General features: G+C 47.1%; 1 protein-coding gene across 4 annotated transcripts in view; it reads left to right on the top strand.

The window, feature by feature from the left end:
• Window positions 1-26963, top strand: part of LOC142559719 (latrophilin Cirl-like) — a 504865-nt gene that overhangs the window by 393227 nt on the left and 84675 nt on the right. For all 4 annotated transcript variants that reach the window (XM_075671296.1, XM_075671294.1, XM_075671295.1 and 1 more), the window contains exons 3-5: window positions 3397-3589; window positions 3732-3838; window positions 24701-24904. In XM_075671296.1, coding sequence (XP_075527411.1) covers window positions 3397-3589; window positions 3732-3838; window positions 24701-24904 — 504 coding nt within the window. The remainder of the gene's footprint in view (window positions 1-3396; window positions 3590-3731; window positions 3839-24700; window positions 24905-26963) is intronic.

The raw sequence follows: 26963 nt of genomic DNA, 5'->3' as shown, positions 1-26963 counted from the left end.
AAATGAATCAACGATGCATTTTGCTGTTTTTTCTACCACTTGTTCAATGTGGTCTGCTGTACACATTTCCCAATTTTGTTGATCCCATCTGGGTCGAATTAGTGGAAGTTGACTGTATTCTGAATAACAATGGCAAAATGTTCATTTGTAAAAATCATTTATGCAAAGCACTGAGGCAACGTTTTAAATTTTATATATAGGAAATCTTTACCATTCATTTCAAAAATGAAGCTTAATGGGGCACTAAAGTGAAAAATGATTTCTTCCGCATCAGTAAATTACCGTTCTACAACACCAAAAACGCCACTCTTACAACGATAAGGCGTTTGGTAAGCCAGAAAAAGCGCAAGAGCGAAATACGGGTGGCGACGCCTGCTTAAAGGGACACTAAAGGAAAAAATGATTTCTTCTTCATCAGTAAATTACCGTTCTACAACACCAAAAACACCACTCTTACAACGATAAGACGTTTGGTAAGCCAAAAAAAGCGCAAGAATGAAATACGGGTGGCTTCGCCTACTTAAGTTCCCGCACCTGGGGGCTGTGACGTCTTGGATTTTGAGGGCATCTTCTAAGGCCTCCTAATTATATATAACGGTACAGATTGACTACATTGTGCTCTAAAGGAACCAAACATTAAACATGGCAAGTTTCGGGAACCTTTATTCAGCCAACGCGGCCCAAATGCGAAAACATACTTTGGCATCCCTGACGTCACGCTGACGTACCGGCGCTGGGGTTTCGGCGCGAAATTCAAATACTGATACTTTCACCTTCATTTTCTCATATAATAATCAAACTATTTTCTTTAAATGACTGCCTGCAGGGTTCCCAAGCAATGCTTCATTAGTCTAAACTGATTTATTGTTTCGCCTTACTGTCCCTTTAACTTCCCGCACCTGGGGGCTGTGACGTCTTTGATTTTGATGGCATCTTCTAGGGCCTACTAATTATATATAGCGGTACAGATTGACTACATTGTGCTCTAAAGGAACCAGATATTAAACATGGCAACTTTCGAGAACCTTTATTCAGCCAACGCGGCCCAAATGCAAAAACATACTTTGGCATCCCTGACGTCACGCTGACGTACCGGCGCTGGGGTTTCGGCGCGAAATTCAAATACTGATAGTACTTGGACTTTCATTTTCTCATCTAATAATCAAACTATTTTTTTTCAAATGACTGCCTGCAAGGTTCTCAAACAATGCTTCATTAGTGTAAACTGATTTATTGTTTCGCTTTAGTGTCCCTTTAACAACACTATACAAGAAAATGAAAGGTATCATTGACGAAAATATTAAAATAGAAGAAAATAAAAAAGGATTGTTGATGAGCCCATCAGTAAGTTAGAGTAACCACACTGTCTTGCCGCAAGATTAGGTAATCTATGTGAAATATGACTAGGGAACAGTTACTGAGTTGCTTACTAGGCACATATCCCAGATTTGCTACATGTAGAAAACTAGCGTGATTAAGGTGTTGTACCTACCATGTGCAATGGATGGATGGATGCAAAACTTCAATTAAGGTCCAGAGATACGCGACTCAGCGCGCTGCGGGCCGCTCCCACGTTGGGACAGTCAGGCCATGCCCAACCGCCGCATCGTGGGCCCTCTGGACTGCCCATAGTTGCGCCCCGGCATCGGCGCTCTTGATAGCGGAGAGCCACTTGTCCTCATTGATTTGTGCCTCGTAACGAGGGGCAACGCCAGCGCATAAGGTCTAAGCTAGCGAAGTCATCGCAGTGCCCGCAAGAACTAGTGGCATAAGTGTCGGGATAAAGCTTGTGGAATAAAGCCGGGCTGGGATACGAGCCTGTTTGCAATAATCTGAGGGTCAATGCCCGCGCTCTATTTAACTTCTTGTGAGGAAGGAGAAAGTCTTTCCTGCCGAGATAAAAGTGCTGCGTAATTTCATTGTATGTGGTCAGTTGATCTCTTTTCTCCACCACTGCGGGCCGGCGGCGGAGTTCTCTATGGTCGCGGAAAGCGAGACCTCGCGCCTTGGAGTGGGCCAGCTCGTTGAGGTTTGTGAGGCCTCCCATGATGGATCCCATGTGAGCGGGGAACCACGTGAGAGTGTGGGAGGCGATGCTTTTGCCGTCGAGGATGCGACAGGCTTCCTTACACACGTCGCCAACGCTGAAGGCGAGGATGGCTGCCCTGGAGTCGCTGAATATATTGGCATGTTTGTCGTCCAGGAGGGCCAAGGCAATGGCCACTTGCTCGGCCGCACGCGACGACGTGCTTCGTACCGAAGCGGCGTTAACAGTCGAACCCCTGTGGTTGATCGACGTTACCGTGAAATTGTTGCTGTTGCCATACTGGGCCGCGTCAACGACGCAGCGGCCGCCAGGGAGTTCTGTCGTGCGGCGTAGGAGCGGCACCGCCCTGGCCTTAATTCCTTCTTTCTACGTTGCGCTGGGGGTGCATATTGCGCGGGGCGGGGGATATGATGATGTTGTCTTTCTGCTCTTTCGGAAGGCCCTGGTAGGCGTCTTCGAAAGTGGCCAGGGGGATGCCAATCTCTGTTAGGAGTCGTCTGCCCGCCCTGGTGCCGGAGAGTCTGAGAATCTGTGCCCGGCCTTTCTTGTGCTTCTGCAATTTCTTCCAGTGTATTATGAACACCCAACTGTAGGAGTCGGTCGGTGCGTGTGTAGTTTGGTAGTCCGAGCGCGCTCTTGATCGTCCTCCTTATCATGGCATTTAGCTTGTCTCGCTCGGCCCTCTTCCAGACGTGCATGGCCGCTACGTACGTGAAATGGCATAACAAGAAAGCGTAGACTAGCCTTATCAGATTCTCTTCGCTCAGGCCTCTCCTTCTGTTAGCTACCCGCTTGATTAGACCGATGACGCTATCCGTCTTCTCTGCTAGTTTGTGAATGGTGATGCTATTTGTGCCCGTCCCTTCGACTGTCATTCCCAGGATTCGAATGGACACGACTTTGGGAATCGGACCTCCGCACTTGGTGTAGAGATTAATGTCGATTTCAGTGGGGGGTTTCCAGTTCTGTGGCTTGCGGCCCTTTCTATTCGGGCTGTTGAGAAGGAGCTCCGATTTCTTCGGTTTGGAATACCATGTAAAAGACAGTTAATATTTGAACCGAGCCTTTAGTTGCAACCACTTGATCTTCCCACAGAAATCACCTTGATGTTTTTATACCCAACTTGCCCAAATTCAATGTTTTTAAATACGTTAAAACACCTATTAACTGAAATAATATTAATCCAGATATATTTACCTCTACAGATTTTTTGTGCCTTTAGAAAAAACCTGAAACTGCTGCTTGTGTAACTTGTGTGAAATATATTTCTCTATGTACAAGCGATTTGTGTGTCTTCAAATATTTCTTGTACATATAAACATTGCTTGCTCTGGTAATTTGCGCAGCAGACCCTCCACGGTACCGGACAGCGTACGCGTGCGAGGGCTCCCAACTGCGCATCTCGTGTGATGCGGGCCACCTGGTGCAGCTGATCCGCGCCAACTACGGCCGCTTCTCCATCTCCATCTGCAATGAGCATGGCACGCTTGACTGGAGCGTCGACTGCATGTCCCCCCGCTCCTTCCGGGTAATGCAGCAGAGGTATGTTCTTTGCCATGGCTTTTGTCTCCTCAAAATTCAGTTCATTCAGATGGCAAGGCATCCAGGATCACAATGCGAAATTTGCAGCATTGTTATTCGACAACTTTATGTATACCAACCGTTTGGGTCTGCTGTCTTTCAGTTGCGACGTCAAGAAAGGCTGTACGCTACCGGCATCGACAGATGTATTTGGCGACCCTTGTCCAGGCACCCTCAAGTACCTGGAAGCCCACTACCAGTGCATTCCTGGTGAGATATAGAGCTAAATTTTACACAGCGCTTGTAGCAGGCCCTATACAGAACATTCTTTCATAATAAATTCCATAAACAAATGTGCATTCACACCAGCTAAAAGAGATGTGTGGAGAAAAAGTGAATACTCACTGACAATGGCTGCTAAACATCTGTGTAACGCTTGTTGATGTAATGTTCACAACATTCCTAGCTGCTCATGGCCACCAACCATTATCATCATGTTTCGCATTTACGATCCAGCAAATTCTCACATTGTGTACGACGCTTCGCAGTGCAACAAAGATGTTCCTGTTTCGTTGGACATATCTTTCGGGAATCCGCCTTTTAACACGACAGCGTTAAGGAGCTCGTATCGCAGAAAAGCCTGTGTAGCCGGCGTCGGCGGCGTTGGCCGCGAGCGAAAAATCCCGGAAGGCAATTCATAAATAAAAAAACCACTTGCAAGATGGGCTGGGTGGGAATCGAACCAGGGTCTCCGGAGTGTGAGACGGAGACGCTACCACTCAACCATGAGTTCGATAGTTCAAAGCGGGACAAAAGCGCCCCTAGTGAATGCGGTGTTGCCTTATATCGGTAATTATGAGCATGTAAATTACAGACGTCGCAGTTACACGAGTAGCGAAGTACGTTTCCGCTAGATTTCTTCTGCGCTCTGCGCACACGTAGAGTCATCTTGCGGCAAACACAGAAGACCCTTCCTCGCAATGTACGGCGCTGCCCCGACACATGTCACGGCCCGGCTGTCCATGCCGATCGTGACGTTTGGCTTGCGTAGATAGTTTTGAGTGGGCGGTACGAACAGGGTGTGATAACGCTATCGCATTCCACTCTTGAAGGCGAAGCTTAAGCGTCCTCCAATTTTTCTCCACTCGGTGCATGCTTTGGTTGTTATCTTCGTTGTTGTTGTTGTAGTCTGAACATTTTTATGACTGTCCTTGTCTGTTTTGTTGTTTTGTTTGTGTCCCTTGTGCTAAGCTACCATAGCCAGAATACCATAGCCCACAGTCAGACCTCCTTAAGATGTGCACTTCCTTGAGCACTGCGGATTACCTTGTCTAGTGCGAAGAAAACATTCCCAAACTTCTCTGCTTAGAGTAGTATCCACCAGCAACTGTTAAGTTTTCTCTTCCCTTCCCCAGTCATTCATGAGAACACCTTACAACAAAAATCTTAAACTTTCCTCGCAGGGGCATCTGCGTCAGCAGGTGTTTGGTGTGTTGCGACATCATGCACCTGAGCACATGAGGGTTGGACCCTCCCGCGTTTAACCGTGCGTGGCTTAGTTGTGTCCGGGAAGAAGGGGATACTGGGGGTTGAGCTAATGCTGTGTGTTCGGACCTTTACCGCCCCTCGGCAGCAGCAACACACCCCTTTGGCCTCGGCTTCATGTAGATGGCACCCCCGGACTGACCCACCCGGCGGAAAGTGGTAGTTGCCTCTTCCTGTCCTTTTCTCCAACCTGTCTTTCTCTCACTTTCTATCTTTCCTGTCTTCTACTCAGTTAATTTTGCTTCTTGTTTTCCAGGCAGCAAGGGTTAACCATGTGTAGTTAACCGGTTAACCGTGTTTGAGATTAAATGTCTTACCGCTAAGGTTTCAAAGCTCGAAAAAACAGATGGCTCTGGTGCCGAAATGCAGCGCATTGCTTCTTCTGTAAATGACATTGAGTATCAGAGCAGAAAGCTGAACCTCGAAGTTCATGGTCTTAAGCACATTCAAGACGAATGCCTGCTTACAAAAGTAAACGCTATCGCATCCCAACTCAAGTTAGACATGCTGAATGATCAGTCAGTTTCGGCAATCCACAGGCTGCCAGCTAGAGCGGATAAAATTGCAGGTGTCTTGATACGTTTTGCGAATCAGTCGGTTCGAGATAAGTGGTTAGAGAAAAGAAAATTGTTTCCGGCTCTTCAATCTGGCCTACATGTGATGGAAAACTTGACAACATATAACAGGGCTCTACTTAAGAAGGCTAAGGAATGGACAAAAGCAAATGACTTCCGCTTTGTCTAGCTCTGTGGTGGCAAGATCTTTATTAGGAAGGAAGAAGGAGATAGCGCCCATGGGGTAAAGAATATAGCTGATCTAAACAGTCTAAAATGACGAGTCAATCTGTATATCGTCAGTTCACCATGTCAAGTGGAGATTGGGTGTGGCCTACAGAATTACTCGACTTCATCGGTTCGGAACACTGGCTATCCACTAAATGTTTTCATTTAAACTGCCATTCTGCTTGAAACAAACATAATGAGCTAGATGTGTTTTTTGGTAGTCTTAACTTTAAATTCAATTTCGTTATGTTATCTGAGACATGGTACAACCACAGTTCTCTTGTTTGGCATCTACCTGGCTATCAATGTTTCAACCAATTTAGGACTACCTCTTCTGGTGGTGGTGTTAGCTTACTTGTTTGTGACAATATTAATGTCGACTACATCGAAGAGTTCTTATGTGTCACGGACGATTACGAAGTTCTGTCCATTCTCAACGGCAGAAGTGTTTACTCAGTGTTTTATCGTCCACCTGGAGGCAATATTGCACGTTTCTTTAGTTTTCTCGAAAATTTCTTCGCATATGTCTGTACGTATAAGTATGACGTCATCTGGGGGGGGTGACTTTAACATTGATCTCCTAGCTGACAAGTGCTTAACTCGGGAATTTGATATCTTGCTTCACTCGCATGGTTGCTCAAGCGTTATCTCCGTCCCAACGCGAGTAACCTATGCCGCGTGTTTATCACCAATGTTTCAACGGCTATCATAAAAGCCGGCGTTCTTTCGTGTAACCTGAGCGACCATGTGCCCATTTTCTTCTGTCTCAAACGATGCACCGAAAAGAACGGACAGCGTCTTTTCCCCGGCCAAGTGATTACACCAAACCGTCTTGAAACGTTTCGCAGACAGATTCAGTTACTTGACTGGAGCGATGTATATGCCACACAATGTGCCCAATCAGCATATGAGGAATTTCTGCGTATTTTCAGCACATATTACCAGGAAAACTTTCCTCTGCGAACTAGACACAAGCGATCATCGCACATTCACAAACCGTGGATCACGGACTACCTCTTTCGCAAAATAAAGTTTAAAAGCATGCCGTATAACAAGTTTGTTAAGTTGCGTAATATAACCGATCTACACATATTTAAACGCTACCGCATTAAGCTAACAAGTGAGCTTCGGAAAGCGAAGACCTCTTATGAATATGAATACTTCATGTCTTGTCAAAATGATAGTCGCAAAACTTGGAAAAAACTAAATGTTAGGCTAAATCGAGCGTCGTTGTCGCATGCAAATATTGAGATTTTTAAAGATGTCATTATCATCCCGGATGAAGTGCTTCCTGATTGTTTGAATAATTTTTTTGTTAATGCAGCTGGTTTATGTGTCCATAGAAATGCCGTCCGCTATGTTCAGGTCAGGTGTCCCGATAGTATTTTCTGATATCCTACTACTGAATCTGAGCTAGCCCATTTATTTTCTGAGTTACATAATACCACGTCGTGTGACATTGACGGCATACAGATTACACCTGTAAGGCACGTCTTAGACATTATATTGCCTGTTTTATCATACATTTACAACCTCTGCCTGACATCTGGGGTATTTCCTGCCAAAATTCAGGCAGCTAAAGTACTTGCACTGTTTAAAAAAGGCAATAGAACTGTGATATCGTATTACAGACCCATTTCTATACTTCCAGTATTCTCAAAAGGACTTGAAAAAATAATATTTCAGCGTATTTGAGATTTTCTTGAAAAACATAACCTGTTCACTGACTGTCAATATGCTTTCCGAAAGGGACGGTCAACCCAGCTCGCGTTACTAGCACAGAAGGAACTAATATTGCGAAATCTTGAAAACAAGCTGCTCACGCTCGGGGTTCTTATGGAATTCAGTAAGGCGTTTGACTCTATTAACCATGAACTTTTGTTAAAGAAGCTAGAGGGCTACGGTATTCGTGGTATTGCATTGGATATAGTGAAATCTTATATAAATCAGCGGAATCAACTCGTTTAAATTAATGACATCTGCTCCCAGTTCAAGCAAGTAACAGTTGGTGTTCCCCAAGAGAGCATATTGGGCCCCCTTCTTTTCAATATATACGTACATGACCTTGTTCTTGCCGATAGTGAACCTAAATACATCATCTATGCAGATCATACTACGGTGCATTTTTCATCAAACAACATTGCAAAGCTGGTTTCAACCGCAAACTCTGTTCTTGAAAAAATACAGAGATGGTCACAGGATAATGGCTTAAATATTAACACTGACAAAACAAAAGCTATTTTATTTCAACCAAAAAATAAAGGTGTAAACTTAGAGACCATCACTATAATAGGTTCTTCAAGAATTGAGCTTGTTCAGTCTGTGAAGACGCTAGGTGTATTTTTTGACAGCCATATGTTATGGACTGATCACATCGACTTCCTTGGAGGCAAACTTGCACAAGTCACTGGGGAGCTCTTCAGTTTAAGACCGCTGCCACGCAAGGTCAAACTTATTTTGCACAACGCTCTCTTCCTGAGTCACATACACTACTGCTGTCTCGTGTAGAGTACCACGTCTGCTACAAACATAAACCGGTTATTCTTGCTTCAAAAAAAGGTAATACATAGCATCTATAATGCTCCAGTAGACGCTCACACTGCGCCTCTATTCAAACAGTTGAAATTACTCACACTGCATTCTCTGTTAGAATTCAGGCTGTTACCAGCCTATCATAAAGAAGTAAAACAAAGCCAGTCATGCATCACGTCGTTAGCGCAATTGATTAGAAACAGAACAGAATACAGTACACGGTCGCCTGAACACTGGTATGTGCCGCATCCTCGCACCAACTGTGCTCTTCAAATGTTGCACCATCGCTTACCACGCCTGTTAAACATGCTTAAATGTAATAACATAGATGTCACTTCTTGTCCTATATCGCATTTATATGAGCATTTCAGTTATTTTGAATACAAATTAATTTGTCGTTTGTGACTGTTTCTGAGGTAGACTGTCGTTACACATCTCCGTTTGATATTAGCCTCTGTCAACGGCTCAATCATGTCTTATTCTTTCCTTACAATGATTACTTGGTTAATGATTCCATCACTGCTTTTGTTGCTCTAGTGTACACTCTGGATTGCATAGCTTTTCTATGGTTTGTAATGTTTTTTACATTGCCATTGCCAAGACCAGTTCTGAGATGTTGACACTGCACATCTAGTTCACCACTTTGCTTTCTTCCTCCACTCGCCAGTGTGCTATGAATCGCTCATCAGCGTTTTATGGTACGTCCCTTGTAGATGAGCAGATTTGGCACTCCTGTCCATCTTACTCTGTTGTCAAGCCAGATGGTTTTGAATTTGCACAAAGTGTGCAGACAGAGAGAAGACACATCTGTACTTGTCAATGTTGTGGAAACATACACAGTTTGTATGTACCGATTTCCACATACCCACTGACTCAGGTTGTCTATACGGACACGTACAAAGTGGGTGCTGCAAGTACAATGCTTAGCGTGTCACCTCTTTTAATCCAATTGGCATTGGGACACTTCACACACTTTCCAACGTCTGTCTGCCTATATATCTATCTGTGTCTCTAATCTGTCTGTGCCCAAGTTTGACAGTGGTCATACCTGGATATAGAATCACACACACACACACACACACACACACACACACACACACACACACACACACACACACACACACACACACACACACACACACACACATATATATATATATATATATATATATATATATATATATATATATATATATATATATATATATATATTGCCGCCAGGTGTCACGAGCCAGCGCTGAAAAAAAGAAGTTGGGACTGGAACACGCGCTCAGCAAGAGACGGGCGCTGAAGTAGAAGAGGTAGAAGCTGAGGACGCCGGCTTAAATTATTGCACGCCATCTTGTTCAACCGCCTCCCTCGCCGACGCCGGGTACATCGTCTATTGTCTTTTCGTGACAAAACTGGTGGAGGTGCGGGGTACGGTTTATCCGATGCCACAAACCCCTCCTGGTAGCAGGAGTACCAGCCCTATCCTAGTGGACACCCCTGTTCACCGGGCAAGCAGGAGAATCCGAGGATTGCCTCCGGAGCTTGATCATCTCTCCGCAATAACATCGACGCCCCCACACACCGGTATGGAAGGAACGTCGACGTCCCTACCGACCATTAGGCAAGGTACGGCCACAACGGCAACGCAGTATCTGCTGCAGAATCTCCGAGTGCCGAATGTGTTCCACGGAGATATCTTCGAGGATGTAGAAGACTGGTTGGTCCAGTTTGAGCGCGTTGCCGAGATAAATGAATGGAGCGACGTGGCGAAGTTAAGGAACGTCTACTTCAGCTTGGAGGACGGTGCCCGCACTTGGTACGAGAACCGAGAAGGGCTCATCAAATCGTGGCTTGATTTCCGTCGTGCCTTGCTGGATACCTACACCAATGCTGATCGCCGCGAACGAGCCGAACGGGCGCTCCAATCCCGCATTCATCTGCCGAACGAGAGCGTGACGTCGTACGTCGAGGATATGACGCGCCTCTTCCGTCGGGTGGACCCAACCATGTCCGAGGAAAAGAAGCTGCGCCATCTAATGCGGGGAGTTAAGGAACAGCTATTTGCTGGCCTTGTTCGCAGCCCGCCGAAGACCGTGGCTGAATTCTTAACTGAAGCCACCACGATGGAAAAGATGTTACACCAGCGCTCAACTTTCTATGACAGGCAAATGAACCCAACTTCACCTTCGGACCAGCGCTCAGCCCCGTATGACAGGCACGCGAACGCTGCTTCACTGACGGACGCGATTGCCTTTGGAAACGTGGACGTTCTCCGAGATCTTATCCGCTCTGTGGTGCGTGATGAGCTTCAACGGCTCACCTGCCCGCCTCAGCCCACGCTAGGTTCCATTTCTGCCCTTGTGAGGAACGAAGTGCAGCAAGCGATCCGGTGTCCCGTTCCTAACAACAATGCGCCGCCTGTGACAGCACAGTTGCAGCGGCCGTCGTATGCGGAAGTTTTGAGGCGAGTCCCTGTCCAAGCTCCGACCCATTTCGACCCCGCCACGTCTTACGCCGCGTCATACGTCCCGCCGCTCCCATCTGTGCAACCAATCCAACGCATGGAGGATCGTCGCCCACCCGAAAGGAAATCTGACGTCTGGCGTACCCCGGACAGAAGGCCTCTGTGCTATCATTGTGGAGAAGCCGGTCACATATACCGCGAGTGCCCATACCGCCGTCTCGGACTGCAAGGTTTTGCCGCGGATTCACCAAGGCCCAGATATGGTGAAAGGCCTAGGGCGATTGAAGAATACTTGACCCAGCAGAGTATGCCACTGTTCCCGCGGCGGCAGTCGCGCTCGCCATCCCCCAGGCGTTCTTCCCCCGCTCCTAGAAGCCCTCCAATGGCAGCGCAGGGACGATCGCCAAGCCCTCGCCGGGGAAACTAAGAACAGCGACCTTCGGGGGCGAGGCCGCTGATAATCGCCCTTCCGAAGACCTCCCATCGACGCCAGCACGGTCTATTCAGCACGATTCAACGAAGACAGCAGCCGAACTCAGCGACAGACTCTCGCTCGACATACCTGTTGTGCTCGACGGCCGCCACGTTAGTGCTTTATTGGACACGGGGGCTGACTACTCAATCTTGTGCGGAAAACTAGCGACGGAACTTAGAAAAGTTATCACGCCTTGGTCTGGAGCGCAAATTCGTACTGCTGGCGGGCATGTCGTCACACCGTTGGGCATGTGCACGGTCAGAGTACAAATTCGTGGGTCCACGTTTCCTGCCAGCTGCCTTATACTCCGCGATTGTTCTCGGGACCTTATCTTGGGCGTCGACTTTCTGCGAGAGTATGGTGCCATTATAGACCTCCGGGAGCGCACAGTGACTTTTTCGACAGAAAGAGCAGCGAACAACCGCGACAATTGCCGACGTAACGCGCTTCGAGTTTACGCCGACAGTGTAACGGTACCACCACGCGCAAGTGTCATGGTAATGGTCGTATGCGACGATCTGCGTGACGGCGAAGCTGTTGCAGAAGGCAATTCCTCCCTTATGCTGACACACGGTGTATGTGCAGCCCGCAGTCTGATTATGCTTCGAGGTGGACTTTCGGCGCTCCTCGTGACGAATTTCAGCCAGGAACATCGGCACCTATTTCGTCGTACTACTATTGCTTTCGCTGAGCCCATAGCAGACGTTGCTGAATGCTGTGCGTCTGTGACGAAGGAGAACCCAGCTCAGACACTCAGCAATATTGACATCAATTCAGACCTTTCGGAGGAAAAGCAGAAAGCGCTGCGTGAGTTGCTCCTTCGGTTCAAGGAGTGCTTCGCATCTTCTTCTAAGGTACGCCATACGTCCATCACGAGACACCGAATAATCACGTATGACGATGCTCGTCCCAACGACAACTGCCTTATCGCGTATCGGCGAAAGAGCGCAACGTGATTAATGCACAAGTGAAAGAAATGCTTGACGATGACGTCATACAACCATCCCAAAGCCCTTGGTCATCGCCGGTGGTCCTCGTCAAAAAGAAAGACGGAACGCTTAGGTTCTGCGTTGACTATAGAAAGTTGAACAACGTCACAAAAAAAGACGTTTATCCGCTTCCGCGGATCGATGATTCGTTAGATCGACTCCGGCGAACCAGGTATTTTTCATCCATAGATCTGAAGAGCGGATATTGGCAAATCGAAGTTGACGAACGAGATCGCGAAAAAACTGCCTTTGTTACCCCAGATGGACTGTACGAATTTAAAGTACTTCCATTTGGCCTGTGTTCTGCACCGGCCACATTCCAGCGAATGATGGACACTGTTCTGACGGGTCTGAAGTGGCACTGCTGTTTAGTATACTTAGATGACGTCGTCATGTTTGCGGCGACCTTCGAAGAACATCTGAAGCGTTTAGAGGCGGTACTTGAGGCGCTCCGCTCCGCTAATCTCACACTAAAGCCAGAAAAGTGTCACTTCGGTTACGAAGAGCTGAAGTTCCTCGGGCATGTCGTGAACGCCGACGGCGTCCAGCCTGACCCAGACAAAACATCTGCTGTTGCTGCTTTTCCGACTCCTCGTGACAAGAAAGCAGTACGCCGCTTTCTCGGTCTGTGTGCGTACTATCGTCGCTTCATCGCCAATTTCTCGCACATCGCTGAACCACTCATACGCCTAACGCGAGAAGACACACCCTTTGTTTGGGCGGATGAGCAGGACGCAGCTTTCACCGAGTTACGGCAACGCCTGCAGGAATCACCTGTCCTCGCTCACTTTGACGAGGACGCTGACACCGAGGTGCATACCGATGCCAGCAACATCGGTCTTGGCGCTGTACTCGTTCAACACCAGGAAGGCGTCGAGCGAGTCATCGCTTACGCCAGTCGCACACTTTCACGCGCCGAAATCAACTACTCCACCTCCGAGAAAGAGTGTCTAGCGGTTGTGTGGGCCATCATGAAATTTCGACCTTATCTCTACGGTCGCCCTTTCAAGGTGGTGACAGACCACCATTCCCTGTGTTGGTTAGCCAACTTACGAGACCCGTCCGGGCGACTTGCTTGATGGAGTCTCCGTCTGCAGGAGTTCGATGTTACCATCGTCTACAAATCGGGCCGAAAACACGAAGATGCCGACACGTTGTCGCGCGCTCCCGTCACAACTTGCGACAAGGACATGGACGAAGACGGCGCATTCCTTGGGGCCCTCACCGCATCAGACTTGATCATACGGCAGCGCGAGGACGCCGAAATACGCCCTCTCATCGATCACCTAGAAGGCAAGAATGCTTCAATCCCACGACATATTTCTCGCAGTCTCTCGACCTTCTGCCTCCGACAGGGCGTCCTCTACAAGAAAAACTCGAGTGCCACCGACAAAGAGTATCTATTGGTAATACCTGCCGCCCTTCGTGATGACATTCTCCTAGCCTGCCATGATGAGCCCACGTCTGGACACTTGGGATTTTCACGCACTCTTGCACGAGTACGCCAAACGTACTACTGGCCCAGACTTTCTACCACGGTGAAGCGTTACGTGCAAAGCTGCCGGGAGTGTCAACGCCGGAAGTCGCCGTCTTTGAAGCCCGGGGGGTTACTCCAACCCATCGCACCACCTAGCGCGCCGTTTGATCAAATCGGCATGGATCTTCTGGGACCCTTTCCCTTGTCAGCCAGCGGAAACAAGTGGATTATAGTCGCCACGGACTATCTAACACGCTACGCCGAGACGAAAGCTGTACAACGTGCCACGGCCTACGAAGTTGCCCAGTTCTTTATCGAGCACATAGTCCTCAGACATGGTGCCCCCTCACATGTCATCACCGACAGAGGCACTGCCTTTACAGCCCAACTTATAGAGGACATATTCGAGCTGAGCTGCACGCAGCATCGCAAGGCGACTGCCTATCATCCGCAGACCAACGGACTGACGGAACGGCTAAACAAAACCATAGCTGACATGCTGTCTATGTATGTGGACGTCCAGCATAAAACATGAGATCAAGTCCTGCCGTACGTTACATTCGCGTACAACACCGCCATTCAGGAAACCACACGCTTCACACCGTTCCGCCTTGTCTACGGGCGCGAGGTCCAGACCACGCTAGACGCTATGCTCCCGCACGACACCGACGCATCACTTACTGCCGACGCCGAGCAACTTACTCAACACGCAGAGGAAGCTCGCCAACTCGCGCGCATACACATCGCGAAGCAACAGAGTACAGACGCAAGACGCTACAACCTTCGACATCGGCACGTCGAGTACCAGCCAGGTGACCAAGTCTGGGTGTGGACTCCAGTCCGTCGCCAGGGGTTGTCTGAGAAGCTCCTTAGTAGATACTTTGGACCCTACAAAGTGATACGCCGCGTTAGTGAAGTGAACTATGAAGTCATTCCCGACGGTGCCGCGTCGCCTCGGCGTCGACAGCACCGCTCAGAGATAGGAGCTTCTCGTCATCCGTGATAAATCAACCAAACACGCCTCCGAAAGGGACGCCACCTTCCCTATACGAGTCAGTATGGAAGACGGCCCAGTTCCGCCCGTACTGACTATAAGAGTCCTGGGGATGTTAATTCAACATAACACCCATAATTCTGAGGCGATTGTCCGATTACGGACGACAGCCCGCCAAATATGTGGCCTAATCAGACGAGTAGCCACACGACACCGCGGTATGAAGGAGGCTGATATCTGCCATTTGACGCAGGCTTTCCTGATCAGTCGCGTCGTGTATTCCTTCCCTTACTACCACCTACGCCTTTCTGACAAGGAAAAGGTTAACAGCGTCATTCGCACAGCTCATAAAGCTGCCCTTGGTCTCCCGAGGTATGCGAACACTGAACGATTACTTGAGCTAGGTATATACAATACCCTAGACGAACTCGTGGAGGCCCATAAAACAGCCCAACGTGAACGACTCTCCCGCACCGCAACTGGCAGAGTTATTCTAAGTAAACTCGGGCTGAATCCCGTTATGAATTCAGCAGGAAGAACAACATTACTCGGTGCGGTCAAAAGCCGTTTGGTTATAAAACCATTACCCAAGAACATGCTCTCTGGGAGACACGACAAGAGGCGGTCTGCCAGAGCCAAGGCCCTTCAGGAAAGGTACCAAAACAACCAGCACACCGCTTATGTCGATGCAGCAAAGCAAAATCACCAAACTTACGTAGTGAGCGTCGTGACCGGAGAGGGAAGTATCCTCAACGCCGCGACCATAAAAACAGCGTCCACCGTGGAAGCGGAAGAGACTGCCATTGCTTTGGCCATCATGAATCCCTCCGTGCAAACAATCATAAGCGACTCCAAAAGGGCAATAGTCAACTTTTCGAGAGGCAGCATAGGCGTATGTGCAGCGCGAGTCCTACGGGACTTTAATAATGAAAACACTGTTGAACTCGTATGGGTCCCTGCCCATTCGGGGAATCAAGGGAATGAGGAGGCGCACTGGGTAGCCCGAGGTCTAATCAACCGGGAGATGTGCCCCTCAGACTCGGATCCCATGGATGAGGCACCGACGACATACCAGGAAATAACAAACTATTACAAGCAAAAAAGGCGAATTTACCCGCCTCCAAACGCAAGCCTCACGCGAGCGCAAGCCTCGATCCTGCGTCGAATCCAAACTAAATCGTTCCCCAACCCACATTGGCTATCCATAATTACCAACGGGCAATGGAACCCAATATGTCAAAATTGCACAAATCAAACATTGGCTACCCAAAATCACATTCTTTGGGGGTGCGAGGGCTTACCCCCTCCCAGGTCGCTCCTGCCAGCTCCCTCACAACAGACGTGGGAGGAGCTGCTCAGAACGCCGGATGAAAAACGACAAAAAGCCCTCGTTGCCTGGGCCGAAAGGGTCGCTCCTCGTGAGGGGCCATCCTAGGACTCGGGCCTGCCAGATAACTGAGCAGAATCTCAATAAAGTTGTTACCACCACCACCCACTCAGAGATAGTGCATGTTATTCGCCTCAAGCCGTATTTCGCGCGTTAAGGCGACGCCAATCCGATATCATACGAATTCCACACTTCCTCCTTCTAGTTTAGTAAGCATCGGGTCGATGCCTTTCTTTTGGCGGGGGAGTAATGCCGCCAGGTGTCACGAGCCAGCGCTGAAAAAAAGAAGTTGGGACTGGAACACGCGCTCAGCAAGAGACGGGCGCTGAAGTAGAAGAGGTAGAAGCTGAGGACGCCGGCTTAAATTATTGCACGCCATCTTGTTCAACCGCCTCCCTCGCCGACGCCGGGTACATCGTCTATTGTCTTTTCGTGACAATATATATCATCATCATCAGCCTAGTTACGCCCACTGCAGGGCAAAGGCCTCTCCCATACTTCTCCAACTACCCCGGTCATGTACTAATTGTGGCCATGTTGTCCCTGCAAACGTCTTAATGTCATCCGCCCACCTAACTTTCTGCCGCCCCCTGCTACGCATCCCTTCCCTTGGAATCCAGTCCGTAACCCTTAGTGACCATCGGTTATCTTCCCTCCTCATTACATGTCCGGCCCATGCCCATTTCTTTTTCTTGATTTCAACTAAGATGTCGTTTACCCGCGTTTGTTGCCTCACCCAATCTGCTCTTTTCTTATCCCTTAATGTCACACCCATCATTCTTCTTTCCATAGCTCGTTGCGTCGTCCTCAATTTCAGCAGAACCCTTTTCGTAAGTCTCCAGGTTTCTGCCCCATATGTGAGTACTGGTAACACACAGCTGTTATACACTTTCCTTTTGAGGGATAGTGGCAACCTGCTGTTCATGATTTGAGAATGCCTGCCAAACGCACCCCAGCCCATTCTTATTCTTCTGGTTATTTCAGTCTCATGATCCGGATCCGTGGTCACTACCTGCCCTAAGTAGATGTAGTCCCTTACCCCTTCCAGTGCTTCGCTACCTATCGTAAACTGCTGTTCTCTTCCGAGCCTGTTAAAAATTTTTTAGTTTTCTGCAGATTAATTTTCAGACCCACCCTTCTGCTTTGCCTCTCCAGGTCAGTGAGCATGCATTGCAATTGGTCTCCTGAGTTACTAAGCAAGGCAATATCATCAGCGAATCGCAAGTTGCTAAGGTATTCTCCATCAACTTTTATCCCCAATTCTTCCCACTCCAGGCCTCTGAATACCTCCTGTAAACATGCTGTGAATAGCATTGGAGATATCGTATCTCCCTGTCTGACGCCTTTCTTTATAGGGATTTTGTTGCTTTCTTTGTGGAGGACTACGGTGGCTGTGGAGCCGCTATAGATATCTTCCAGTATCTTTACATATGGCTCATCTACACCCTGATTCCGTAATGCCTCCATGACTGCTGAGGTTTCGACTGAATCAAACGCTTTCTCGTAATCAATGAAAGCTATATATAACGGTTGGTTATATTCTGCACATTTCTCTATCACTTGATTGATAGTGTGAATATGGTCTATTGTTGAGTAGCCTTTACGGAATCCTGCCTGGTCCTTTGGTTGACAGAAGTCTAAGGTGTTCCTGATTCTATTTGCGATTACCTTAGTAAATACTTTGTAGGCAACGGACAGTAAGCTGATCGGTCTATAATTTTTCAAGTCTTTGGCGTCCCCTTTCTTATGGATTAGGATTATGTTAGCGTTCTTCCAAGATTCCGGTACGCTCGAGGTTATGAGGCATTGCGTATACAGGGTGGCCAGTTTCTCTAGAACAATCTGACCACCATCCTTCAACAAATCTGCTGTTACCTGATCCTCCCCAGCTGCCTTCCCCCTTTGCATAGCTCCTAAGGCTTTCTTTACTTCTTCTGGCGTTACCTGTGGGATTTCGAATTCCTCTAGGCTATTCTCTCTTCCACTATCGTCGTTTGTGCCACTGGTACTGTATAAATCTCTATAGAACTCCTCAGCCACTTGAACTATCTCATCCATATTAGTAACGATATTGCCGGCTTTGTCTCTTAACGCACACATCTGATTCTTGCCTATTCCTAGTTTCTTCTTCACTGTTTTTAGGCTTCCTCCGTTCCTGAAAGCCTGTTCAATTCTATCCATATTATAGTTCCTGATGTCCGCTGTCTTACGCTTGTTGATTAACTTAGAAAGTTCTGCCAGTTCTATTCTAGCTGTAGGGTTAGAGGCTTTCATACATTGGCGTTTCTTGATCAGATCTTTCGTCTCCTGCGATAGCTTACTGGTTTCCTGTCTAACGGAGTTACCACCGACTTCTATTGCGCACTCCTTAATGGTTCCCATGAGATAGTCGTTCATTGCTTCAACACTAAGGTCCTCTTCCTGAGTTAAAGCCGAATACCTGTTCTGTAGCTTGATCCGGAATTCCTCTAGTTTCCCTCTTACCGCTAACTCATTGATTGGCTTCTTGTGTACCAGTTTCTTCCGTTCCCTCCTCAAGTCTAGGCTAATTCGAGTTCTTACCATCCTATGGTCACTGCAGCGTACCTTGCCGAGTACGTCTACATCTTGTATGATGCCAGGGTTCGCGCAGAGTATGAAGTCGATTTCATTTCTAGTCTCACCATTCGGGCTCCTCCACGTCCACTTTCGACTAACCCGCTTGCGGAAAAAGGTGTTCATTATCCGCATATTATTCTGTTCTGCAAACTCTACTAATAATTCTCCTCTGCTATTCCTAGAGCCTATGCCATATTCCCCCACTGACTTGTTTCCAGCCTGCTTCTTGCCTACCCTGGCATTGAAATCGCCCATCAGTATAGTGTATTTTGTTTTGACTTTACCCATCGCCGATTCCACGTCTTCATAAAAGCTTTCGACTTCCTGGTCATCATGACTGCATGTAGGGGCATAGACTTGTACCACCTTCAATTTGTACCTCTTATTAAGTTTCACAACAAGACCTGCCACCCTCTCGTTAATGCTATAGAATTCCTGTAGGTTACCAGCTATTTCCTTATTAATCAGGAATCCGACTCCTAGTTCTCGTCTCTCCGCTAAGCCCCTGTAACACAGTACATGCCCGCTTTTTAGCACTGTATATGCTTCTTTTGTCCTCCTAACCTCACTGAGTCCTATTATATCCCATTTACTACCCTCTAATTCCTCCAATAACACTGCTAGACTCGCCTCACTAGATAGCGTTCTAACGTTAAACGTTGCCAGGTTCAGATTCCAATGGCGGCCTGTATATATATATATATATATATATATATATATATATATATATATATATATATATATATATATATATAAAGAAAAATACTTGGATATGGAATACAATGGGCCAATAAAATCAGGAACACCTTAGACTTCTCTCGACCAAAGGACCAGGCAGGATTTCGTAAAGGCTACTCAACAATAGACCATATTCACACTATCAATCAGGTGATAGAGAAATGTGTTGAATATAACCAACCCTTATATATAGCTTTCATTGATTACGAGAAAGCGTTTGATTCTGCCGAAACCTCAGCCGTCCTGGAGGCATTACGGAATCGGGTTATAGACGAGCCGTATGTAAATATACTGAAAGATATCTATAGCAGCTCCACAGCCACCGTAGTCCTCCATAAAAAAAGCAACAAAATCCCAATAAAGAAGGGCGTCAGGCAGGGAGATACGATCTCTCCAATGCTATTCACAGCATGTTTACAGGAGGTATTCAGAGACCTGGATTGGGAAGGATTGGGGATACGAGTTGATGGAGAATACCTTTGTAACTTGCGATTCACTGATGATATTGCCTTGCTGAGTAACTCACCCAAGTAACCACGGATATCCAGGCGACGTCCGACGGACGTCCTTTCTGGATATTCGGGATGTCCGTGGGATATCCATGAATGTCCGACGTACGTCCCTGGGAAATCCAAAGGTAATCGTTTTGGCGTCCGTAGTACGTCCGACGCGGACATCCAGCATGGATATTCAGGGGACGTTCAGGATATACATATATATATATATATATATATATATGTGTGTGTGTGTGTGTGTGTGTGTGTGTGTGTGTGTGTGTGTGTGTGTGTGTGTGTGTGTGTGTGTGTGTGTGTGTGTGTGTGTGTGTTTGTATCCGGGGATATTCCAGATATACACATACCCTGAAGCGACAGTAGTGGCCGGGACACATTCAAGCACCCGACCATTATATATATTACATTGGTCGAGTGCTTGAATGCATTCTTGTTTTAAATAAACAAGAAATGAACCTACACGAACTTCCAAATACAATTAAACTTTTATTGTCTCCTTATACATATACATATAAAGACCAAAAAGCAGATATATGCATACTGTTCAAAGAACTAATAAATACACTGATAAAAAAGAAAATTTGCAATTCCAATAGCACAACTGAAGCTAGAGAACAGCAGAACAAAAATTATTATTGCCCACCCTGCTTGGACATTTGAGTTTGCAGCATGGAATAAAAAAAAAGAGCAAGAAGACATCAATTAGCATTATTAAGCTGCGAAAGCAACAGAAATGACATGAAGGAATTAATCTTGACTACGCTCCAACGCTCAGCCTCTGCTACACTTCTAGGTTTGTGAGAAAATTCTTTAGGAATATACGATGCTAAAGAAGGAAAGTCAGACAACTGTCTGCGCTCTGTAGGTCCGAGACGGACCTGTAAACGACCACCTAACCAAGCGCTAAGCAACTTTTTTATAATGCCCAGGCATAAAAGGTGCATGTAGTCAAGGGGTGCAGAGACAATGCAGTCTATGAGAAGCAGCGTCAAGACTGAGGTGCCTAGGTGATGGTCAGGGTCAATCAGACGCCTGAATGAATCATCAGTGCGCAAAGTGGAGGATCTTGTTGGAAAACTGAGTCGGCTGCTCCTGTATGTGCCCTCTACTGTGCATTTGGACACGCAGAATACCCAGTGTGTCCTTTAATTCGAAAAACAAACGACTGTGCTGGTGTACGTAAAACAAAACATGCTGACGAAACCTCAATTACTCACTGCTCAAAAACCATTCCATGCGAAAGAAGCTGTTGTAGATCACTGACACGAGGGTTCAGAAAATCATTTGCTGAAACGGGCTTTGATGGGCCAGCAAAAATGCCGACTACAAAGGGGGAACTCTGCCATGCGCACCATAACTGCATTGTAGAACTCTTTGAAACTGGCAGTCCGTTCATGTTAAATAACAAAGAAACATGGCTGCCCTTAAAACATGCTTCCGACAAGGCACTTTCTAGTCAGCACTGCAAGCAAAAGTGTTTTTTGCTCACGAGCCATTGCAGTTAAAGCAGGTGCACATTGTGTACCCCTGGGCATGGAGAGCAAAGTGCGAGCGTCACTTGGGGGAGATGAGGGGTCAAAGTAGCACATATGTGACCGCTGTATGCCAACATTTTCCTTAATGGCCCAAATGCACAGTTTTTCAGCAAAATCAAAGCGCGCCGATGAAGAGTCCGCGGTAGCTAAAGCAAATGTAGGCTCCGGGGTCCTGCTTACCAGAGAACCCGCATTGACTTGTGCGTATACCTCTCCTAAGGGATCATGTTCCGTTCTCACAGCGAAGTGAACCATCCGAAGTGTCCTGTAGAGTCGATCCATCAGGGAAGCAAGGCACATTGTCCTTAGTGCGCGTACTGTCACAACCAGCGTCCTGAACTTCCGATGTCGCCTCGGGGCAGCGGCCAGCATCACAAGGCGTACAAATGTTCGCAGGGACAGCACGACCGCACATGTTAATGCATGTGTGCGGCCTATATGCGCCACTGCACAGTTCTAGACTTGCGAATTCTCGAGCCGTTGACTGATGGCTGCCGGTGCGATCCGAAGTCCTCGAATATCGTCTTTGTTTCCAGCGACGCTCTCTTTCGCGCGTACGGCTTCTCCCGCAGTCGTCTAGGCATGCTGGCACCTGTGAAGAAAACATATTTCAATACCCAAACGAATTAAAAAAGAAATCGATGTAGCTGACATACCTTGGTAGCTCAGCAACAGAAAGTGACAAACGCCGCTCCGCTGCCTTTAATGGTCGCAGAATAAAAAACGGCGTTAGGCTCTAATGGCGTGGCGACGATGGCTAGAGCTTGGATTGGATTGGATCACTGCAGCGCTCTGCCATTCTCTGCTTTGCCAAGGTTCTAACTCTTCAACGTGCATATTTTAAAATATTGTATTATTACACAGTGAAATATTTACTTATTTTGGGAATATTAGGTATCTGATTTTCGAGTTTTTAGTTTCTGCTAACGCTGTCGGCGCCTTAAGGGCAAAAAAACATAGCCTGTGAGATTACTGTAAATGCATGGCGGCTCTGACGCAGTATAGCTTTCGTAATCGCTTTCAACGCACGCAGCCACCAAAAGGGTAGCCTTCGAGATTTGTTTTTGTTATCTGCAATGATATTATTGTATGCAAATTTGAACACTGTAGACTACTTCCTGTTTTAAAAAACCAGCCAAAAACAGACGCACACAGGAAACATACGAGAAGACAGGGAAGAGGCTGGAAGAGGCCTGTCTTGTGTATGTTTCCTGTGTCCGTCTTTTTTTTTTTGCTGTTTTTTTTTAATACAATGCACGAACTAGCCCAACAACGTGTTTTACTTCCTGTTTCAATGATAAACCTGAACCTACATAGTATAAGTCCCAGTTACATGTTCGGAGGTCAGGACCAAACTCTATAATCAGGATTTTTTCATATTGAGGGATAACTTGAGTGCTTGCCTCAAGGTCGAACAAGTGGCTTCAAATGGGCGCTTATATATTCTGCTAGTCATCCACAAGCATTTTTTTAAAGCAAACTACAAATTGTTTGTATGACCCCCTGATAGAAAAAAAAAACGTATTTTAATACTATGATGTTAAAGTGGGCAGAATATATATCAAGTTGGAAAGATATTTATTTTGCTCTGAACAAGTAATGGACTGTGTCCGATAGACAACAAAAATAAAGAAATATGATACGAACAGACTAAAATTTCCGGCAATATTTTTATGTTAGTTTATATATAACTCACTAGCCAGGACATGCCTATTTATGGACAGCCAGCGGACGTTCAAAACGGGATGTCCCATGGACATCCCGTGGGGATATCCTTCGGACATCAAAACAGGATATGGACTTCTCCTGTACGTCCCATGGACGTCCGTGTTGGATATCCGGATGGATGGACGTTGGGACTTGTGGTGGACGTCCCACGGATATCCGTGGTTACTTGGGCAGGCGACCAATTGCAATGCATGCTCACTGACCTGGATAGGCAAAGCAGAAGGGTGGGTCTAAAAATTAATCTGCAGAAAACTAAAGCAATGTTTAACAGCCTTGGAAGAGAACAGCAGTTTACGATAAGTAGTGAGGCACTGGAAGTGGTAAGGGAAAACATCTACTTAGGGCAGGTAGTGACCACGGATCCGGATCATGAGTCTGAAATGATCAGAAGAATAAGAATGGGCTGGGGTGCATTTGGTAGGCATTCTCAGATCATGAACAGCAGGTTGCCATTATCCCTCTAGAGAAAAGTGTATAACAGCTGTGTCTTACCAGTACTCACGTACAAGGCAGAAACCTGGAGGCTTACGAAAAGGCTTCTACTTAAATTGAGGACGACGCAACGAGCTATGGAAAGAAGAATGATGGCTGTAGCGTTAAGGGATAAGAGCAGATTGGGTGAGGGAACAAATGCGAGTTAATGACATCTTAGTTGAAATCAAGAAAAAGAAACGGGGGGGGGGCATGGGCAGGACATGTAACGAAGAGGGAAGATAACAGATGGTCATTAAGGGTTACGGACTGGATTCCAAGGGAAGGGAAGCGTAGCAGGGGGCTGCAGAAAGTTAGGTGAGTGGGTGAGATTAAGAAGTTTGCAAGGACAACATGGCCACAATTAGCACATGACCGGGGTAGTTGCAGTAGTATGGGAGAGGCCTTTGCCCTGCAGTGGGCGTAGCCAGGCTGATGATGTTGATGATACTTGGATGAGGGAAGGCAAGGAAACGCACTGACAAAAAAGATGTGTGTCCTCGGCCAACCAAGTAGTGAAGCGGGGCGAAGGGGTGGGGGCAATGCTCCAGGGACGGGAAGAAGGGGATGCGTCCGTTCTCTACAACTGCCACATAGGAATTCCAGAAAGGCATCAAGTGAAAGGTCACATGCTCTTGGGCAACCGAGTAGCAGGGAGTGTCGCCTCGCTCACTCATTGATTCATCCAGGCTATTTGCTTACATTGAGTACCATCATCGATGGTTTCTGCATATTTATTTATTTGCAAGAGATACACGTACATGTAGATGCAGTATTAATTTTAACCACCTGAGACTTGTGCTAAAGGTTAAGTGGCATTATGCAGGCAATTTTATGTTCAACCTTCCTCATTGCCGTGAATAAATTTAAGATCTCCTTGTCTGTGCTTGGCTGTGTTCTCATTGCTGCTGCAGCCGAACTAACAACGCCCAGCAGTGCCATGTGGCCAACGCCATCCAGTTCAAGTCACCCACGAGCTGGAGACCTGCTGCCGCCGATGCTGGGTGGAGCCTCTGAGCAGCAGGCAGACAATGCAGTACCAAGGACGCCCCCACCGCTGCCAGCCATCTACCAGAGCCCAGATAAGCAAGGACTAGGCTCCAGTAGCACCACCACGGGTCAGTCGTCACCAGAGCAATTTGCAAGCATGGAGCTGCACAGTACAGAAATAGTTTGTAGTGCTACCTAAACAGTGTGCCTAGCACCAGCAAACTACATGGGTGGCACATGTTACAAAGTCTGTAAAGGCAGCACAAAAAAGTCAAGGAGGCACAAATGCTGGGCCTGCATTTTCTCAGTGAAGGCTAGCTTTCGGCAGCATGCAGATTACCTGAAAGCTACGAAGTACCCCGCAGTTGTGATAATAGCAGCGGTTGACTCGCTCGCAAAAACAAACAATGTAGGTAACAGTAAGTAAAAGGAGATTATTACAAGAAAAAGCATTCAATACTCAATTCACTATATTCGATATCTAATATATTCATTGCAACCAATGATATTAATTGCAGTGAAGGTCATAATGTTATAAACTGACGCACTCAATGTGCCAGGGCTGAAATGACCTCTACTTGTACCACAGACTGGTTGCTCTACTGTTAACTTTGCCTTCACTAGAGTCGTGCTGTTTATTAATGCTGTTAGCATTCTTTGCATACTTCAGGCATTTGAGCCTATCTATCTAGCCTCTTATGCTGACCCAGCGGCCCAAGTTGTCTACCAGCTGGGGGCCCTAAGCATGTGCTCTTGGTAGGGATGACGTTGGGGTCATTCCGTCGTCATCATCTGATTCTTGTCATGCTGTCATCGTCACGCCTTCTATGCCGACCCAGTGGCCCAAGATGTCTAACAACTTGGGCCACTAGGTATGTGTTCGAGGTCATGATGCCATCGGGGTCATTGCATCGTCATTCTTCTAGCTTTATGATCCAACTCTCATCATGCTGTCGTCATCATTCAGTTGTATTGCATTCAATGTTCTATTGTCATCGTGATGCCGTCATGGTCGCTCTATTGCTGTCACTCTAGCTTCATCATCTGGCTCATTAGTGTGTTTGAGTGGCCGGTTCGCATGAAGACTGCGTGCGGTTGAGCTGTAAAAGCAAAAAAAAAAAAGAGTCGATCAGCACAGTTGGCATAACTCGTACCAGCTAGCATTCAAAACACGTGCGCACAAAACCGAAATCGGAAGTGTGGCTCAGGTGTTAACGCCGGTGGCTTGGTGCGCTGCAGTCAATTTGGCCACTGGACTCAATGGGAGTGTCCGCTCTTGTTGAATCCTTTCTCTATGAAGCTATATTCACACAGCGAGGAAGTCGATTCAAGCTTGCGGATAGCGTATCACGTGATCATATATCGCCCGTGCCCGCAGCGCTCCCTCTGCCCGGGTGAATCACTTCGCGATACGGTGGAGAGCCAAATCACCGTTGGGTTTCTCGGCTCAGTCAAGTTTGCTCTGTCGCCGTTACCTATTCGAGGGCTGCTCCATGCATGCTGTGAAGTGATCTGATGCATGTTGCATTTAGCTTTATCAGCATCGCCAGAGGGACAGGGCCGGCCGAAGATACTTTTGCAGTTGTATCATGATACCATACAAGATACTCGAGCCATAAGTACTTGAGGCACAGATACAAGACACTACCGCAATTATTGTATCCAATGCGATACTTTCTATTTTTATCTCGATACTTCGATACATTTTCGCAAATTTCTTATTACATATCTATATGATGCAGTAGCAAATGTGTATGCACAAAAATGTTTGCTTGGAAATTTCCTAACCCCGGCCAACCTTATTTAATTTGAATGAAATGTCTGTTAGTACCTCAAAATTATTGTCTTGTCTAAATAGCCGCCTTGTGCAGAAGTCTCCCGGACGAAGCGCTTTCGACGCATTTGTTCACAACAGTCAAACTTACATCCACGAGATCCTTCAAATCGCTGATGTGTAAAAGCCACTAGACGCAAGGCAACCCAATTCTTGCATTCTTCAGACGCTGCACGCATTGGTGTATGCAGCCCCACAGGGGTGTCTGTGTTAGCAGGCGTTTGGTATGTTGCGACACCACATACCTGAGCACACGAGGGTTGGACCCTCCCGCGTGTAGCCATATGCGGCTTAGCCATGTCTGGGGAAAGGGGGATCCTGGAGGTTGAGTCGATGCCAGTTATTCAGGCCTT

This window comes from Dermacentor variabilis, chromosome 10 (assembly GCF_050947875.1).
Source record: "Dermacentor variabilis isolate Ectoservices chromosome 10, ASM5094787v1, whole genome shotgun sequence".
In the NCBI taxonomy this organism is placed as follows: Eukaryota; Metazoa; Arthropoda; class Arachnida; order Ixodida; family Ixodidae; genus Dermacentor; species Dermacentor variabilis.
Note: the sequence above shows the minus strand (reverse complement) of the source record. Positions and strands in the feature narration are given on the sequence as shown.